Source organism: Condylura cristata, unplaced genomic scaffold (genome assembly GCF_000260355.1).
Source record: "Condylura cristata isolate star-nosed mole 26May11 unplaced genomic scaffold, ConCri1.0 scaffold00005, whole genome shotgun sequence".
NCBI classification, from domain to species: domain Eukaryota; kingdom Metazoa; phylum Chordata; class Mammalia; order Eulipotyphla; family Talpidae; genus Condylura; species Condylura cristata.
In genome coordinates, this window is record NW_004567106.1 from 50,905,936 (window position 1) to 50,927,433 (window position 21,498).

Genomic DNA, 21,498 nt, shown 5'->3' on the forward strand with positions numbered 1-21,498 from the left:
AACTTAGGTTGACTTCATATACTTATCAAAATGCAGGGCATTGGAGGGGGCAAATGATGTAATTCCACGTAGCATATACAGACTGCGCCATTATCAATACTGAAGCAAAATTCAATCCTTCAGGTTTTCAAGAAACCCAGACGGTTAATCTAGAGCTGATAACATGCAAAATGATGATTAATTGATTCCAGTTTTCACGTTTATCTTGGATATAATGTTAGTAAATAGCTACTTAGAAAGTCTATAAAATCCTTGAGACACTTAAGTATGACATTTATTTATTTAAGTATCAAAAATTCCACAAAATCAAAACAGCAAAAAGGTATTTTCATGATACCTTAAAGGAAATTCCAATATGACTTAATCTATCAAAGCAAAAGAAAAAAATATATTTTTGTTTATATTGTAAAATCTAACTTCTCTGCTGACATAAAGGTAAAGGAGTATATAAAATTGAGAAACTTGAGGCTAATTTTTTAAAATAAATGCTATTAAATATTTTACTTACAATCATGTAAGTGGGAAAATGAATTCAAAAGGAAAAGAAAGGAGGTTATTTCTTTTTGTCTCTTGCTCATCTGGCTATTATTTAGAGCTTTTGTACCCACTTGCTAAGAAAAATATAGTCACCGATATTATATCTGTAAATTGAGAAAATATAGTTTGCATATGTATGTATGAGTGTGTATTGTATGTATTAATGGGAAAAGTTCGAGAAAAAAGACAATAAAAGAAAAAAATTATGAAGACCTATATCTACTCAGGAGTCTCTTGTTATTTTAAGATAATTGAGAGTTAGAAAGTTTACCTAATGTAAATCCATGAAAAGGAAACCAATAGTTTATAGTAATTACAAAAAATATATGACATACTATTTTGAAAAGGTAACTAAAGTAAGGAAAACTTATTTTATCATATTTAAGAAAGTTTTTATTACAACTGTAAATATGCATTAATCCTTTGAATGAACAAACCAGTTAATTATATAATAGTCTCATAATAGCTGATATATTTTGTACAACATTATTTGACAAACAATATGCATCTGATGTTATGAGATATCTTACTTTTGAAAACATATTCTAGCTATTCATCACTTCCTCAAAGGATGTCACTTGACTATTAAATACATGGGCAATTTGCTTTTGAGTTTATAATATTTTTACTTTATTTTACTTCATTTTTAGCATTAAGAAGATGTTTACAATGTCAAATAGTCATAGACAAAGTGACTGATAAATATATAACAAATATAAAACCAGAGACATTTTGTATTCAGGATGCCTAAGAGGTGATTACTTTTTAAGTGAACAACTTCCTCAATGAATAGGGTAGTTTGCTACACTTCAGTTTCTTATGCAACCTCATTGCTATAGGTTTGGGGTAATGATATTCAGATAATTAGGGTTTCCTTCTCTGTCATTATATATGCTGTTAACTATGTATTTAGCTCTTTATAGACACATAGCAACAATATTTATTAAAATGGATAGGATTGATGTAGGATTTTTCACCAAGAATCCAGAGAAACATTCAGAATGTTCCTAGAAACTATCGGTGCATTCAATTTTTTTTTTTTGTCTATACAAATGTGTATGTTTCTGGGGGACTCTACAGTCTTCCTTAGATTCTCTAGGCATGCCTTAAAAAGTTAAGAATGGCCCTCCCTGGTGGCGCAGCGGGTTAAAGCACAGCACTAAGAAGCTAAAGCCACTTCTGCATGAATTCGATTCCCGCCTGCCCTGGAGGTGATCCACATGGCGAGGCAGACCTCTCCTGACCTGCCCGCTGCTCCCCTCAGCAGTGTACTTCATTGATCTGCCTGTTTTGCTCCCCTCTCTGTCTCTGGTGAATCCTCTCACCATCCACATCTCTGGCCTGCACCCCAGTTCCATATGAATAAATAAATAAATCTTAAAAAAAAAAGTTAAGAATGACTGGTAGTTTTTAAATCTATCTTTTGAAATTTGATCATTCATTAGCCTGATAGCTATTTTAATTTGAAGGTAGCAGCAAATATTAATAACCTTTCCAGGACCTCTGTGCAGATTCTAACATCTTGTGTAGGGCCCGTACTTTAGCTAATATTTTGGGTAATGGTTTTCAGAGCTGAGTAGCAGTATTTCAACTGAATAGATAATGATGACAGAATAATGGCATCATCAGTGTCAGTCTCAGAATATGAATAAATAACAATAATGGATAAAATGAGAACAGAAATTAGCTTCTCTCTAGGTGGTGAGTTTCTCTGGATTCCAAAATACATTTCTTCCTATGGTTTGCAATGTTGAATGAAATTAGCAACTGAGATAACAAAGTAGAATTTTGTCATAAACTTCAAGGTACATAGTATCTTATTGAAAATTATTGAGAAAGTATATCTTACTGATTTTCACATAGCATATTTCAGATGAATTTATATATCTAGTCTTATTGACTAGTTCTAAAAGTTAACAATTATTATTTCCATGTTAAACTTACTTTAATTCTCCAAACTCAGAGCTAAACCTTTGGCGTAAGCCTGAGATCACTATCACTAGAGTTTTAACATTTGTGTATTTTTTAAATCAGTATTAGAAGACTTTCTAATGACAATTTCCACCATGAGTATTACCTAAGTTGTCTTTTCAAAAATGCTCTTAAAGTTAATATACCTGAAAGATTGTATCTCAGTATATTTAAAATTTTAGGCATATTTTACACAAGTAATTTACACAACTTCCTACTAGCTCTGAAGGGCTTCCACAGCCTGTTGCCAACCTTATTTTCCAGAAATCTTAACAAGTATCTATCTTTTGGATAGCTAGATCTTTGTAATGAATGCCAAATGAAGACAGATTCCAAAATTATTCTCACTTTTATAATTTTTTTATTATTTCTCTATTCGCCTCGCTCACCCAATTTATGATATATCTGATTTTCCAACCTTAATTCCTTTTCATTTTCTCTGAACTTCTGTTATTTGTAGACTTTAATTCTCTATGTCTTCTATCTTTTTTTCTTATGTAGTCTTGTTAACTCCCTGAAGAATAAGACCACATCTCATTCATCTTTTCTACATTTTGATAGGACCCATTGCAGTTTTGACTCTGTCCCTGAGTACTCATTAATCAGATGTTCACAGGAAGAGATCCAGCAACATAGTTGATAAGTCAATTCTCAATCCTAAAACAAACTCAAGAGAGAAAATTTTGAGTAAATCATCATAGATATAAATATGCATAATACATGCTAACAAAGCTAACAAAAATCACTGGGCACTCTAAATTGCTTATGAGAATAGCACTGTATCAAACACTAACCTAAATGTAATATAAGTCCTGAATTGCTGATTAATTTATCAGCTCATTATTTTGTCAATTTGGTGGAGAACTATATCTCCAATTTTAGAGACAGTGATAAACTTTAATGCCTGACAAAGTGTTTCTGTAGGGGAGAATTTTTTTCTTGCTTGATTTACTGAAGTTGATTATTCAATATTTCTTTTTGATAAAGAAAAGAGGGTCTGGAATGTGATTTCTGATGTTGATTAGATAATCCGTAGACTTAAATGAAGATTAAAAAAAAAAAAAAACACGCCCAGGCCCTCACTGGTGGCTCAATGGGTTAAAGCACAGCACTGTGAAGCTAGCCACTTCAGCTGCTTCACCATTGAGTTAGATCCCCTGACAGGGAGGTGATCCACATGGTGAGGCAGACCTCTCTTGTCTTGTCTGCTGCTGCAGTCAGCAGTGTACTTTGTCAATTAGCCTATTCTGTTCCCCACTCTGACTCTGTTAAATCCTCTCACTGCCCTGTACCTCTGGACTGTAACCTACTTCTGTATGCATCAATAAATATATATTAAAAACAAAATTTGTGCCAGTGTAAGGGTTTATGTTTGTTTGAAGAGATAAAATTCTAGCCTATATCCTTGAAGATATTATCCAGTGTGTTCCTTAATTTATAATATATATATATATATATATATATATATTGTCTAAACAGAATATGTCTCTGTAAATAAACAAAGATGCTATTAGAATTAGTGTGATTAAACTGATTAAAGGAACCAGGGTCTAATTTTAGAAACCAAAGTTTTATACACTTTCTGATTTTATTGTACTAAATTCCAATGTTTATTATAGATTCATTTTAAAATTACAAGTGACAGATAATCTGTCTTTTAATGATTTCCCTTATAAGTCTTAAACTTTAAACATGTCTACTAGACAGTGGAGAAAGGCAATGAACCACCAGATGTTGAGCTCAATTCTTGAAAATGAATGGTGTAAAAATTAAATAGGAAGTGGATGGAAATGAAAAACTAAGAAAAGGTCTACCTATTCCAATAGTTTCACTCTTTTCAGTTTGTTATTCTAGTAGCACATCAGAAAATTGCTACTTTTAACATATCAATAGAGAGATATTTTTTACGTTGTATCTCTTTCCAGGAAAATAAAATTAAGTAGATTTGGATTCTGTAGTCAAAGAGGAAAAAGAAAATCTCTTCTTTAGCCCTTAATAATTCTTCAACACTATGCCTCTTCTTTCTGTGAATTCTTCTGTTGTTTTTAATTAATCAGTTTGTTCATGAATTTATTCCTTTCAGAATTAAGTCAAAGCAATATATGAAAAAAAAAAACAAAACAGACCATAACATAGCACCAGCCTGGAGTTGCATCCCTGTTGATTAATTGAGCCTGTTTTTGTTTTTGTTTTTATAATTCATCACCATCATCTGAGCTGAAACTACTTCTCCTACTGCTCTCTTTAGAAACTGCAGGGGAAGTGGCAGAAAGCAGAGGATCTGTTCCAAATGGAGATATTGTATCATCCAGTAGAATGCCATCCAATCTCTGTTCCTCTTTCAAAGCAGCACTGAATGATAAGTCTGTAAAGTGTGACAACGGATCTGAGAAGGCCATAGCTTGATCACAGAGCTCAGGGCTTGTCACCCGAGCCAGAGTCAATTGCTGGCAATAATCCACTGAATTTTGCTCAAGATGGGTCTGCTGTTTGGTGACATCAGCACCTAAATCAACTGAGCCAATTGAAGCCAAAGTTGGCAGGCCATGAGCACGAGCCTGTATTTCTAGTTCCTGCAATTTCAAAGAAGAATAATTAAATAGTGACACTGAAAGTAGACATAATTGTATAAAACAGACTAAAAATAAAACCAAAATATTAACAAGCATTCAAATTGAACATAACATAATTTACAAATATTCTTCATAAATAATGGAATCTGATATATTGCTACTACCTAAAATATAACCCTGAGATGAAAAAGATTAAAAAAATATTCCTATTGGTCTTTAAAGGAATTTATAACAAATGATGGTCCCATCATGACTCAGACTACAATATCGCCACTTAGAGATAGTGGAAATTTTCCATTTATTCTTAATGATTAATTTCTCACTATGGGACCATTTCAGAGAAACAGAGTGAGTGTATTACCTGGCAATAAACATGTTCACATAAAAACATTTGAGAGTTATGAAAACCCATATTTTGATATTTTGTGTCATATGAACAGATGAAGAGTGACTTAATATAAATTGGCACAATATGTCTTGAGGCAATGAAATCCACAGCGATGATATTAAAGGAAAAAGCAGGGAGAGGAGAATTTAGTGTCCAATATATAGAGAAACAAATGCTCTACTTTTTTTTTTTTCTATCTCAGGTAATAATGTGTTTTTATAAAGCTGGTTCAGTTTTCTGCATTTTACGATTTGTTCTTTCATTACACATACATTTTTTAAAGTCATCTTGATTGTGGATTTCTAATCAGAAACTAATGAAACCATCAAATTTGTGACTTGTTAAAAGGTAACAAAATTCTTTGCAAGAAAAAGAGTTGTTAAAAATAAAAAAAGTAAATTAATGAATGGAATTGATGATGAGTAAGTCGCTTGTGAGCTTTGTAGTTTATAGCAACATTGGTAGAAAAACCTGAATCCGGAGTAGAAGCCGCTTGTTAGCTTGCTCTAATCTCTTCTGTCTGTGTTCTAATTCCCGGGCTCTCTGTTGTTCTTTTTGGAGCCACTTGATGTACTCCACTGATGCTTTTAGAATGGTTCCTTTGTTCCAGCGCATATCACTGTAGAACGGAGAGATAACCTTTTCACAATTGTGCATGTCAGCAGAATTCATAAGAACTTACAAAATCTTTTACATTAATATAAAATAATGATTTACATGACTATTATTCACTCTTAGATATTATTGCTTCTGAATAGAAATTTTAATAGAATAGTTAAGAAGCCCTTATATAGTAAAATTAATCCCAGAATGAAAATAAGTGTCAAAAGAAAGTAATAAAGTGACTTTTTGTGGGAGAGCTAAATGCAATATCATGATTCTACCATTACAGTTTTTATATTTTTAGTGAAAATTGCTTTTATTATTAACTCCGAGATTAAAATCTATGTGCGGTATTTCTGCATTAATGAACTAGGAAATGTACATTACTGAAGACTTAAGCCTAAATTTTTTAAGATCATTTCAAATGTACCAATCTTTTAACCTACATTCTAATAAGGTTGCTTTTATGCTTCTAAGAGGAAAAAAAATGTATTTCCTCCTGAATGGTGATCCTGAATGATTGTGAAACAAATCAAGAGTTTGGCAACATGAATTTATGCAATAGGACAAAACTTTCTAGAACCATTTAGTAAATTTTTTGCATAAAAGCAATTAATAATTTTTAAAAGCATGGATAAATATTTTAATAAGTTTAAGATAGGTAAATATAGTTAAATATTACCAGATAAAATTTCAAGGCTACTGCATTAAAAAAAAACACCCCTATTAAAACATTTGTTTAAAACAGGGATATGATAAATCTGGAATAAACTATTAATTTTAATATCTGAAAACATATGTTAATGAATTTAATACTAAATGAGAATTGATAATATGTGTGGATAATGAGTCCAAACTAATTAATAAAAGCTAATCAGAGCTATTGCAGAGCCTTAGTAATTTTTCAATCTTGAGTCATATGATTTTTTAATATTGAATACAAAGGAAAATTAAAAGATTATACTGCATGTATTATAGTTTACATTATTTTGTGAAATATACTAAAGTTTATGTAGATATGTATTAAGTGATCAAAAGTGTGAAAAGATACTTAAAAAAATGACTTGTATATGCCTTCTTGGAATGCCAGATTAGATGAGAATTTCACTAGCTGTAGGGAGATATGTTTTTCTACCAGCAGGGGAAAATGCTGATTAGGATAAGTAGCCTTCTATAGGAATGTACCAAATCATGTCAGTGTCTAACTCAAGTTCGAAAATGCTTCATCAGTTCCCTAGGGCCATAATAGCTCTTGGCCTTAGTCCACTCACTGTGTCTTATCTGGTGATGGGAGGTTATAGAAAAAGAGACTATAGTTATCATTAAACCTACAAGGTCTCTATAACTAAAAAAGGTAGTGACCTCTTAATTAAAACTCTAAATGGTAACAGGAGGCTTGTGCCCCTAGTTTGTTTCATTTCCTTTGGGAAGAAAACTTGAAGGATGAAATGAATTAAATGAAAAGAATAACCATAATGAACTTGGAAGTTTAAGATACTGTTTATTCAGATCTAAAATCTGAAAACTTTTAAAAGGTGGCAGAGTATACATGACTGTCTCCTTTAATTGTACCTGACATCATTTGCAGTAACATGTTAGAAGTTAATTTTAATATATAATAATTATTTTAAAAATATCTTAAGTTTTCCAGATTCTCAAGGGAATATTCTGACCCAGTCTAGGAACTAAAAGTATTGTATAAATACTAACATGTTACTAAAGTCATGCTTAAGGAATGAAAGCTGATGCTAGCTTTTTGCTTTATATAAAATAATTTTATCTGAAAAACTTAAAACTTTTGTGGACGTAAAAGTTTGAATGTGGCTGCCTCTGGTGGCTCAACTGATTAAAGCGCAGCCCTACATGCTAGCACAGCAGTTTCTGCATGAGTTGGATACCCTGCTCTGGAGGTGAGCGGCAGACATCTCCTGTCTCTTCCACTGCTCCCCTCAGCATTGTACTTCATTGATCTGCCTGTTCTGTTCCCCACTCTGTTTCTGGTAAATCCTTTCACCGCCCCTGGACCCCTGGCCTGTACCCCAGTTCTGTATGCATAAATAAATAAATCTTTTAAAAAATTTTGTAAAAAAGCTTTAGGGCTAAAGTAGGTAAGAGAAATGTGTACATTAAAGTAGGAGTGTCAACATGCTGAACTTTGGAAAATGGCCCTTTCTGTTGCCACATTAGAAGGGTGTGTGCATAAAAGCATTAGAAAAAGAAGTTCTAAGTTACAAACCATTACCTAAAGTTACTCCAATTATAACTGAAAAGATCATCAGAGATCTACTACTTCACAGTTTCTAAACTTTACCCCAGAGCAGACAGTATTTTTAAAAGACAGAACAACAGTTCTCCTCCATCAGTTCAGTACTCTTCCTACAAATCTGTGGCTTTTACATACTTTCAAATGCATATTCCATGAGGAAAAAAAAATGTTTTCTATTGTGACCTTTTAAGTGGTTATGTTATAGATTTCACCAGAGGGACGTTAGTGTAACAGGTGAAGACACAGGAAGCTAAGCGATGGAATTTATTTAAACAAAATTAGTATTGAGATGTTTGGGATCCTACAGTTGACAGCGAAGTGTCCCTTTGTGCTTGTGTTGTGTAGACAGATCTGATTATGACATAATCAATGTTTGATTAATTTTTGTGTTTCAATTAAAACCAAATAAGTAAAATTCATCTACATATTACATAACAGATTACAAATAATAACTAACCTTGTTGGGGCCCATGTAGAAGAGATAGGCATTTTAAAAATGCTTGCAATGAAGTTTTTCAAGTAATGTTCGTTTTCAAATATGATTCTGTTATAAATTGGTTTTCCATGTTATGAATCAGAGATAGAGAAACTACACCACAGTCTATTTATTGTTAATTAAGTTTCATTGGACATAGCTATGCTTATAACCAAAGTATTCATAAATATGTAAGGTAATAATAATCCCTTATGTAAACTTTATATTTTGTAAACTATTGCCATGCACATTATTTGATTGCATTTTTATAATAACCTAGTTATATAACTGGTTGCCATATATATGGTGATATCTGAAAATGTTCAATTCAGCTTCAGGGTCCAATCCTATGTGCCCTGGGCACTATGGATTAGCTCTTCAATTTATAAGAGAAGCTCTTTTAACTCACCTTTATCTAGTCACTATCAGGATTAATTCATGTCTTTCATTCCCTTAGTGACAACCACTGATTGTTGTCAGAACAAAGTAGATGTTAGAAGCTACAAGGCTACCTTTTGATAACACCTAGGTGTTTTGGTTCTTCTTGTGGCAACATGTGTTTACTTAAAGCCAATTAAGTTAATGCCCACAGCACTTATTATGATAATATAATTAAGTAATATGTACATTAGCTAATAAAATATGAGTGAAAAAACAGAAAGAACATTTATAAACATTATTTTTAGGAAAATTATATTAAAAGCTCTGGAAACTGAATTTAAATGTCAGTGAAAATTAACTTCATAAAATGTTGTAATGAATCAAGGTGAAAACATTTTTAAAAATATATATTTTGGCCATCTAAGTCTTGTTTTATTTTTAAAAGATTAGATTATATATTTTAGTGCTGCTGATTGGTGAAAACAAATCAAAACACATATTCAAATAAAACATTTGGTGAATCAATATATATTTAGATTTTTAAGTGTTAAAAAGTCTTTCAAGAAAACAAATGTTCTCTTCATCTATTAAAAAAAAAGTTGCAAGCTTCAAGATTTCAAAAGTTTTGAAGAGGTATTGATAGTGTCTACTAAGACAGCTCTGAGACTGCCCCAGGGATCCTTTTTGTTATTCTTCTCTAGATGCCTTCACTACACAGTATGCCCAGGAGGATAAACATCACATTCCCTTTCATTATAAATTATTAAATTGTCTGAGTGGGCACATTTGGATTTAGGAAAGAAGTTTCACCAATATCACTTTGTCAAACATCATTGTTATGAAATAATGGATGATTGACAGTATTTGGAGAGGACAGTTCTCAATGTGAATGAACCACTTTTCAGTCTACTGACCATATTTTTTTATGCTTTTGATGAAACACTCAATATCTCAATATCTTTAGCTGATACTTTGGTTAATCAATACTTCCTTGAGACACAATCTCACACATTATTTGTTTAATTGACATTGTGTGTAAATTATACCAAAAGCAGATGGAATTATATTACACTAATCTACTTTTGGTTGGCGTCAGTTAGCATGTTTTTACAATTTCATTTCTTACTTGCAGGACTCCAGAATTTTGGAACCTATGAAAATCTAACAAGTTACTTTTCGTGTATACATAAATCTTAAGTTGGAAGAACTGCTGTAAATATAATTTGAGTAAACTGGCCAGGTTCATAGACAGCATTTGACACTGTCACTAAAGTTACTAATACTAGTGACATACAGAAAGAACCACTCTGAACAAAGAAATAATTTACTTATAAATTATTATAATTTGAATTGAAACTCAAAAGATTAACTATTGCTAATAACCTGGAAACTTGATAATATCAGCCATGAAGAGATATGTTAAAAAAAGAAAAAAACAGCAGTAGCTTTATCCACTTGCTGTTATCCATTAACTGATTAGTTCCCTTCTTCCCTCCCATCCATTTTAGGGGTTAACCATAACATATAGAACTAATTGTTAAACTCACGGATCGTTAGACTTTGGAATAAGAGTGCCAAGCTCCTTGATTCGGTAATTAATATTATACCTTCTTCTTCTTTCAACTATTAAAAAGAAATATTATTTTCATTAAAGCACAATTCACTATGGCCAGTTGTAAACTTTTTTAAGAACCTTAAAACAATGAGCAAAAATATTTCCATTTAGTCAAGAGTGAAATAAAAATTCAAATATTTTATAAAAGTGACAATAATATTAGAATTTTGATTCTATTACAATGTTTTACAGTTTTGTCTCAAAAATACATTTTCTTTCTTTGAATGGTTATGTACTTATTCATACTGAAATAAATGTTTCATTTTAAATATAGTTCAAATAGGGGATAACTATATTTATATATTTATTCATCTCTAATTTGATTACTATTCCACATGATTGCATTTTGTGAGTCTATCAGGATTGTAATTTTTTTTTTTAGTTCTGCACTGAATTTTACTCTTCTCATGTACTTCCAAGAAGCCCTACACAAAGTTTGGCACACCTTGGGTAATTTTGCTCACCTAGACTTGACCTTCTTCAATGCAGGGACATTTTCTTACTATTTTTATCTCTAGAGAGCTTGATATATAAGATGTATTAAATAAATGTATATTGATCAGACTGTATGCAGATTTTTCCAATTCAAAATTTCAGAAATACATAAAGCAATAGTTTTAAACTTTGTGGCATACCAGACGTACTTGGAGAGATTTTTTAAGATAGGCTTGTACCCCAATACAAAAATATTCTGAATTTCACAGTTTTGCATTGGGCCCAAGAATTTGCATTTCTAACAAATTCTTAGGATTCACATGCTGTTTGTCTAGAGCTCACACTTTGAGAACTACTGATACAGGTTCTTATTCAGATATGAATTTTCTGGTTGCATTTCCCTGCATTCATTTCTTATGAAAATGTTGTGCATCTAGTGAATGTTCAATAAATGTAAGATTTACAAATAACTCATTTTGCTAAATTAATCTGTTTATTTTGTCTTATATTTCCCTCTGTATTCTTAGTATCAAGAACTACAACATATATGTAACTTTTTTATAGACAGTATTTTTTAAGCTTTCCAAGGAAATGAAAAAAGTATCATAGAGAATACTACACATATATTTAAATATTACATGTTTGAATATTATGCTGTTGAAAATAAGGTGAGTCATGAAAGAGTATCAATCATTTTAATGACCCTACCTACCTCACAAAGTAATTTAGCATCAATGGATGTCATCTTTAGGAGTAAAACATTGGAATTCTCTAAAATTAGAATATAATTTTGTCCTGCTTTTATTTTAAATCCTTACCAATCTTGATATCCCTGTGTATGTGATTAAAACATTTAAAAACTGAAAGGAAAATAAAGATAAAATTATATAAATGCATACATAATGAGAGTATGTTAAAACTATATTAATGATATTATAAAACATTTTTATAACTATAGATAAGGACTAGCTTTGAAGAAGTCTCAGTTTCATATCAAATTAGAAATGTGGTTTAGACCTACAATGTTTCTTCAAAACCTATTATTTAAATGCACTTAAATAAAATGTCAGAATTTCCTACTCTACTATTAGATTATATTCAATAATTTTTTTACTATTTAAAATGAGAATCATGTTTCTTAAAACTATTTATAAGTGAGTCAAGTTTTAAAAAATTGCTAAATTATATCATGCTATCTATAGTCTTACTCTTCACAATATATTCATGTTTCTGATATATTTTCATAACTGTTCTTAGAGACAGGCAAGATAGTCTTGCCACTGGGGCCCATATTTAAGAGGAGTCACTTTTATTTTCTCTCACTACAACCCTTCTCAGTGAGCAAAGCAGCCATAGAATCAAAGGAACCCATTCTAAACTATGTAGTAGATAATTCACACCAAGAAAATACTTCAAATGCTGTGAACGTATTTCCAGAGACTGTGAAGGCCACTTCCAAAGTCCGTCTCCTGACACAGTACCATGACACGACTGTGCTAGCTTTTAAATCCAAGATGTGAAAAAAGGGCAGTTATTTACATGAACACATACTGCCTATAATGTACAAAACGAAGGGTTCATACTCACACCTGAAGCTACCTGCATCACAGGATTGAACAGAAATGGGGAGAAAAGTGAGATAGACTTTTGGCTGTGGGTTGGCATTTCCCCTCTCTGATATTCCCACTCTGTACTCTGAGGAGCTGAGAATTTTAAATTCACCTCTGGCCTTACCGAAATATTTAGGGAGATAGAATACACTTAATTTGGTACTTCCTCAAGTTATAACTTTCTTAAATTATAACTTAATTTAGCACTTTCCCCAATCTGATAAATAGGAATTCCTTTGCCTCCCTGCTATAATCCTGAGAAATGTGTGTGGGGGGGGGGGGGGAGGGAGAGGGAGGAAGGTTGCTGATGGTGGTGGTGGTTGTATTACATTCATACTATTTAAAATGTATATTATTCTTAACATCACTGTCTCTAAAAAAGTAAGATCATTCAGCAAAGGTAATCCAAATTAAAAAACACTTTGATAGTGGGCATATCAGACACCTATCATGATCTGTATTAAGTTACTAGTTTAAGGTATAAACATAAAGGAAGAAACAAAGACAATAACAGTTAATAGGTTTAAAACTGAGAAAGAAACCCATGGTTCTGTGACATATTAATGCCTCTATCAATGATTAGCTTCCTACTCATGTTCTATGTGGCTCATAATCTGTACCAAAGCAAGCTTCCACTAACGACTATGGGAATCATTTTCCTTTCCACAACAAGCTTAAGAACTGTTATAACCAAGTGCTAACTCTTTTCTCACAGTCATGTAGGCAGCAAACATTGATCACTCTTTGATGCATACAGATGCATAATTAACAGAGGAAGACATTACAGGTACATATAAAATCTATTTCAACTGAGTACCTGTAAGAAAACTACTACTGGTTTGTGTAAAGGTTTATTTTTTTTTTAATTCTATTTCCTCATTTCTCTTTTTTTGATTTGGCTCCTATAACAAAAAGGCTACCCACTCAATTAGTCAACTCAATTAATGGCTCAAAGGGGCCACTAAACTTCTGTTGCCTTCATTTCTCCATTTCATGTGATCTATATCAGGGTCTTCCCCACCCCCCCACCCCCCGAGGTGGAATTTAGCAACTTGTCATTAGGAAGTGAGAAGCATATGATACAGAAAGATGAGAAGCTGAAGTTAGTGTACATCTTCTAATGTTATCTTTATCTCCTTTGAGTCAAAGAGTCGCAACAGAGATCAAATGTAACCAAATGACTCACTGTCATATGCAGCCTTTTTGAGAGACAGTGATCAAGGAGAGAATTTGAGATGTTTTGCTTCATAAAAATATGTAGCATTTTGGACATTGTTTAAATTTCCCTAAGTAGCACTTCAATTTTGGTCACTCACCTCAAAATACTTATGAAGTGACAATGAAAGACCACACATTTTAGCTTTGCTCATCAATTAATTTTGTTAGGAAGAAAAGGAAAATATACTCACTGAGGTTGTGGTTGTCCTTCTTTTGTCTCTCTTTTGCCAAAGCTCGAGTATCTGTTTCTGATCAAAAGAAAGCTTATTGATACCTTATAGCTAGTCAACATAAATCAGAACTAGTAGAAGAAAACAGTTGCTCCTAGTTGTATGATACTTTTATAAAAATATTTGGAAAGTTAGAGTAAAGCCTCCTTTAGTAAGAGACAGCAAAACATTTAGGCTGCGAAGTAGAAAAGTCTAAATGGTGTTCTGCGCCTCCCTTTATTAACCATGGGAATATTATCTATTAGTAGATTATCTATCTCTCTAGCTCCACATCTGTAAAACTGCTATGACATCTAACTGATATTTAAAAAAATTATAGTACACAGCTAAAATTGAAGAGCTTGATCATGGTTATTATTTTCAGAATTATAAAAAGTATACAGACCTAAATTTTCATAACATACATTTTTATAAATTGTGAACTCTTGTATAAATAAAGAGTTAAAACTATCTATCTTTATCACATTCTTCTATTAAGTAACTTTATGACATAGCACTTTATGTGCTTTTTGGTGGTCAGCCTCCAGAGTGGCTCATTGTTATTTTTACTCACGATACTCACAACTTTGTAGTTCCCTCACATGGAATCGGACTGACCCTGAAACCAACAGAATATTGTGGAAATGACTAGAATGGCTTTGAAGACTAGGTCATAAAAGCCTTCTAATTTTTACTTTGTGTTTTGGGTTGCCAGCTGTCATATCCTAAATACATTTGAGCAGGCTATGGAGAGGTCTATATGACCAAGGCCACTTGCCAATGAGCATCAATAACATGCAAGTCCTGTAACTGCACCCCCTTGAAAATGCATCCTCTATTCTGGTAAGTCTCAAAGGTCTGTATCTCTGGCCAACATCTTGAATGTATGCTCATGAAAGATTTTAAGCCAAAATCAATTTTCTAAGCCATCCATAGATTTCTGGCCCATAGAGATTATATGAAATATTAGGTCCTTATTATTTAAATCTCTTAAGTGTAGGAGTAGTTTGTTTGATAGTAATAGATAGTATATAGTGTTCTTTAGGTAATTCCAATTTAAAAAGAACTAATAGGAATGCATTTATTTAAAATTATGTAGTTAAAATTATTCCATTAACTTTAGCCTAAATAATTTGAAAGCATAGACATTTTATAAATACTGAATTGACATCAAAATTGACATACTATCTTTACTTAAATGTCAATATTGTGTAAAAATGATTAAAGACCTTTTTATTTCAATCTTCAAACTGAAAACGTTAAAGAAATTTCAACTGAGTTTTACATTATTCTTATGAGAGAACTAATACTGAACTTGTAAGTCAGGAAATCCTTACTTTGATGTACCTTTGCATCTGATCACCTATATTACAGTGTGAATAAAACTCCTCCAACCCTGATTTTGTAACATATATATGGAAGAAATTGACAGTGTCACTATAACTCTTTTGAAATGCAATAATTTTGAAATGTATTATTGAAAATTTAGGGGGTTTTACTCACTTGAGAAAGTTAAAAGTGAGTTTATTATGAAATTAATAAAACCTAAAAAGGAAAAATATACTTGTTTTGTATTCCATTAAATTCTATACCAAATAAGATTAATTTTCCTTTAACTATGAATCCATTATTTCTTAACCATGTTAATTTACTGTTTCTATTCAATACCAAAATAAACCTATATTAAATGAAGAATTTAGTCAAGTTCTCAGACATATGTGGGTAAAGCATATACACATATTTTACAATTTCTAAAATAATGAGACAATTCAGTTGAAATGTGAGTTACAGCTTACTTTTTGGTTATCACAGAAAAATGATTGATTTACTCTCTCTAAATGTCTCTCATTTAAACCATTTTGATAATATTTAGAAATTCTACTTAGCTTGATAATATATTATGATACATATCTCAAGTCATTGGTTATAAAAATGTATAAAACTATAAAAGCAACAATACCTGTAATTTCTCTTTTCATTGGTAGACTACTTGGACAAGAAGCACTTGTAAGTCCCATTTTAACTGGTGAAATTCCTTGGTCACCACTATACACATCCAAAATACTTCCAGATAACTTTAGAAGATAAGGGAAGAAAAGATCAAACATTCTATATACATTAATATATATAGGTATATGTTTTAAGATCTCCATTCTAAATTTGCTGCTTAATTTATAATAATTCATACTATATAATATTTTCAAATAAGTGACTTTATTAACTTAAAAATAATTATATAATATTTGTGGACTATGTATGTTGAAAAAATTCTTTGCATTTAGCAAAAAGAGAAATCTGTTCCCTCATGAAAGAGCATTCTGATTGGTATTTACAAAATTATGAAAGTTTGATTCAGTACATGTCCTGGTTATAAGTGAATAAGATTGAAAGTATCATTTTGGACAAAATCAATAAATGTATTAGCAAAGCTGAAACGTTCATTGCATACCATAAATTAGATATAATGGTTGAACATTTTGGAAGCTTTTATACCATTATTACTATCAGCAACTCATTGTCAAGAAGTATTTTACACTGTTATGTGAGAAACTTTCTTTCCTGGAACACACTTTTCCTTATTGTACATTTAATGTTCTAGAATATCATAAATATCCCAGCTGGTAACCAAAGTAGTATAAATACTTTTGCCTCTAGTAGATATAGGGCATACCTAATTATAGCAAATTACAATTCTTAAAGTGATTTTTGGATACATTTTTTCAGAAAGTTAAGATGCTTTAAACATGATCCCAAATAGTACTAATATATTGTTTAAAATGCACTTATTGATTTGATTGCCCAAGAAAATTAAACCTAAGTAAAATTTATAATTTAAGCAAATATTCAGTTTTCTAGAACAAGCTACTTTAAAATATTTCCATTTCTATTTTATGTCCAGTCAGTAAACTAAGACTATTACATTATTAATATTTTTTATTCTGCCCTTAAGAGTAAAAACACTGCAAGTAATCAGAAAGCTATACCATGGTTTTTAATTCCTTATTACCACATTTTTTAAAAATTCCAATACAAACTAAGGTTTTTTTTTAATACTTATACAGTAAAGTGGAAATAAATGTGAAAAAGGACATCTGAACAGTAATATTAATTTTACATAATATCCCACTAAGATATTTATAATCACATTGATTAATTCTCAGGGAAACTTTGAAAATACAGTGAAAATTAGATTAATATATAGGTTTATGGTATATCAATGGCATTATAAACTACATATGGTAGTCTGATGAACATTTTCTTATGTTGGCTTTTGTTAATTATTTTATATAAATTCATGGTTTTTAAATGCATTTTTACTCCATGGATCTTATAAGAGAGGTACATAAATTGGTTATGTTTTCTATTTCAATTTCATTTCTTTTTCTTTTTCAATTTCATTATCTGAAACACAGGGACAAAGTTGATCAAACTGGGAAATGTTTGTATCAAAAATACAATTATGAAAAATCCTAGAAGCAGTTAATTCCCTATCAAGTGATTTATCCCATTAATAATGTCCAAGATCATTTTGAAAACCCTGTTGGTTATAAATGGAGGCATCAATGGTCTGAACTGTACATTTCCACTGTGCTTTTGAGAAACATATGGATGTGCTGAACAAAAAGATGGGGAGTGAGGGGGAAGGAACAAGGGAAAGGGCACTTTTTCTGTACAGCTTGAATTCTGAGGAATTTCAGTACAGCGATGGCAAACTACAGAAATATTTAGGAAAAAAAAGTAGCTATATTACATATATACTGCAACAATATAATGATAAGCCCTTAACTAGAGCATATTTCTGGGTCCATTTTACCTAATCAAACTATACCAAATGCATTTTTTCTTAAAAATTAGGCTTGAATACTGATAGTGGATACAATCCTGCTCAACTATAGTGATAGTATATCTTTTCCTGACCATGGTTATTGTTTAATTTATGTCCTAAGGCACAATGATTAATATCCTATTTAATTTTATGCTGTAGGTATTGCTCCATTTCATATAAATGGCTAATCACTTTTTAAATATCATTAGACAATTGGTTTCAATTTCAAAAAATGTAATATACTTCACACAATCTAAAGTGTCTTTTCTCCACTAAAGATATGTCTACAGTATTGGTGAAGATTAAGTTACATACACATCAGAAAGCAAAAGTGTATCTGCTCTTGTCAAAGGGATTAGTTACTTTGGTATTAAAATGTTATTCTTCACTTTAGTTTCTAGATTAGTAGGCAAATAGAAAGACATTTTAAATATTCTGGTTAAAAGCCAGATGGTATGTTTGTAAAGTTAAATCTTTGAATAGGGGGGCATATTATCACATATTTTAAAATTTTAAACATACTTTTAAACACAGTTTTGTTTTTTTTTTAAAGATTTATTTATTTATTCATATAGAGCTGGGGTACAGGCCAGAGATGCGGAGCGTGAGAGGATTCACCAGAGATAGAGAGGGGAGCAGAATAGGCAGATGACGAAGTACACTGCTGAGGGGAACAGCGGGCGGGTCAGGAGAGGTCTGCCATGCCATGTGGTCACCTCCGGGGTAGGTGGGAATCGCCATGTGGTCACCTCCGGGGTAGGTGGGAATCAAACTCAGGTGGGAGTGGCTTAAGCTTCTCAGTGCTGTGCTTTAACCCGCTGTGCCACCAGGGAGGGCCTAATCGCAGTTTTTAAAGATACATAATAAATAATTTATCATAAAACCTTTCCAATTAAGTAGAACATTCTCAAGATAATACTTCTTTCTGATAGAAAATGTGAACTATTGATCTGAAAATTTGCTCTGAGAACTGGAGCCACTGACAGAACCTAACCTGTTGCTCAGGTTCTCCACCCCGAGTTGTAGTCACATCTCCATTACTGAGATCAAGAGAATGAAGTGGACCAGCACCCAACCTCCTCACATAGATACTGGCATTTAAAGTGCCCACTATCTTCTGAGGAAAATAAACTCATAGGTCAAACTATGAAAACATTTGAGGAAACTATTTCAAAAGTAAGGTGGAATGGAATATCAGACATAGCATCAAAAGCAAAAGTTTGAAACCTGGCTCTCCCTGGTGGAGCAGCGGGTTAAAGCACAGCACTGAGAATCTAAAGCTACTTCCGCATGAATTCGATTTCCGCCTACCCCGGAGGAGATCCAGATGGCGCGGCAGACCTCTCCTGACCGGCCAGCTGCTCCCCTCAGCAGTGTCTTCCTAGATCTGCCTGTTCTGTTTCCCACTCTGTCTCTGGTGAAGCTTCTCACCTTCCCTGAGCCTCTGGCCGGTACCCCAGTTCTGTGCACACACACACAAAATAGTTTGAAACCTAAATAAAAAAGAAATACCACATGGAACAAAGTTCCTTAAATTAGTTTAATACATTCTATAAAAGAAGTAAAGGAAACTATTTGTAATAGTTTGTAAGTTAACTTAAAATCACTACAGTTATTAAGCAGAAATAGGAGATATCAAAATATAATATTTGAAAAGAAGAAAGCTAAGATAAAAGAAAATCACAATGGATACACCTAGAAGTATAACAAAATTAGAAAGCTAAATTAGTATCTCAAGTCCTTGGTAAAGGACTAGAAATTTAAGATATGCCAGAAAATCTAACCAGTCTATGAACAATGAAATTATCATAACTAAATAGATGCTAGGCATCTCAGAGGGAGAGAAAAAGAAAACTAAAAGAGAAAATATTTGAGATAACAGAAATACATCTGTGAGAATGTTAAAAAAAGACTAAAATCTTCTTTTTTTTCATCTTACTATAGTGCTTTATTTTGACTTAAAAACTAAAATTTCTGGGGCCCTCTCGGTGATGCAATGGGTTAAAGCACAGCTCTACAAAGCTAGTCACAGCTACTTCACGAGTTCAATCCCCTGCCAGGGAACTGACCAATATGGCATGGCAGACCTCTCCTGACCCACCTGCTGCTCCCCTCAGGAGTGTACTTCATCAATCTGCCTGTTCTTCATCCTACTCTGTCTCTGGTGAATCCTCTGACCACCCCTGTACCTATGGTTGTACCCCTGTTTGGTATGTATAAATAAATAAATCTTTAAAAAAAAATTAAGATTCTTATTGAATGTAAAACAAGATAATAATAAAAGACATTATACTATAATTTAAGAATATGTAATGACAAAATTCTGAAAAACTTTAAAAATCATATACAAAGGGACAAGAATCTGATCGAAATAAAATTTATCAATAAAGTTGAATGAAGGAAGAAAGGAAAGCAAAATTTTAAAATGTTGAAAGAATTTAAAGCAGAGTTTTATATCAACTGCAAATGTCATTCACATATGAAGTCATAATAAAATATGACTTCAAAAGCTTAAGGTTTGACCACAGACTAATATTATTTTTGTTAAAAACTTATTTATGCATACAGAACTGGGGTACAGGCCAGAGGTGCAGAAATGATGAGAAGATTCAGCAGAGACAGAGAGAGGGGCAGAGCAGACCAACTGACAAAGTACACTGCTGAAGGGAGCAGCAGGTGGGTCAGGAGAGGTCATCCTTGCCATGTGGGTCACCTCTGGGTCGGGGATCAAACGCATGCTGAAGTGGCTTTCCCTTCTTAGTGTTGTGCTTTAACCCCTGGCACCACCAGGGAGGGTCCAGACTAATGTTATTTTTTAATTAAATACCTATATAAAATGAAATTGTTGAAATATTTTAAAATAATTTTAATGTAAAGACAAAAATCATTTTTGAATTTAAAAACAAAGATACTAAAAATACACATATAGAAAGTTATGGGACATAACAAAGTAATGCCCTAAAGGAAATTTATACTTTTAAGCAATAATATGGGGAAAAAATAAATGTAATAAATTAATTAACTTTATCAAATAGTTTAAGAATTAACTAAACAAATCCAAGGAAAATAGAACAGATAAAATAATGATATGAACCAGTGAACAACAAAATACCAATATAAGAATAGATACTTAGGGCAGGAGTTGATTATTGAAAGTCAACAATAGCGATAAGATTCTGGCAAGACAGATTTAAAAAGAATGATGACTAAATAAATGATTTTCTATTTCATAATTATATTTTATATACAAAGTTATTTAGTGTGGCAAAACTTATAATCAATAAAACTGTCAAGACATTTGAGTGGCCAAAACAAGGGAGTATTAAGTAGCATTGAAAACATAAGAGCAAGGAACAGCAGAATAAAAAACTGTATATATAACATAATCCCA

At 32.0% G+C, this 21,498-nt stretch overlaps 1 protein-coding gene across 3 annotated transcripts in view; it reads right to left on the minus strand.

Moving 5' to 3' along the window:
* Nucleotides 1-4,700: 4,700 nt before the first annotated feature.
* Nucleotides 4,701-21,498, minus strand: part of TFEC (transcription factor EC) — a 34,239-nt gene continuing 17,441 nt past the window's right edge. For all 3 annotated transcript variants that reach the window (XM_004676962.1, XM_004676961.1, XM_004676963.1), the window contains 5 exons: nt 16,242-16,356; nt 14,264-14,320; nt 10,742-10,817; nt 5,941-6,088; nt 4,701-5,081 (listed from right to left, as the gene is read on the minus strand). In XM_004676962.1, coding sequence (XP_004677019.1) covers nt 4,701-5,081; nt 5,941-6,088; nt 10,742-10,817; nt 14,264-14,320; nt 16,242-16,356 — 777 coding nt within the window. The remainder of the gene's footprint in view (nt 5,082-5,940; nt 6,089-10,741; nt 10,818-14,263; nt 14,321-16,241; nt 16,357-21,498) is intronic.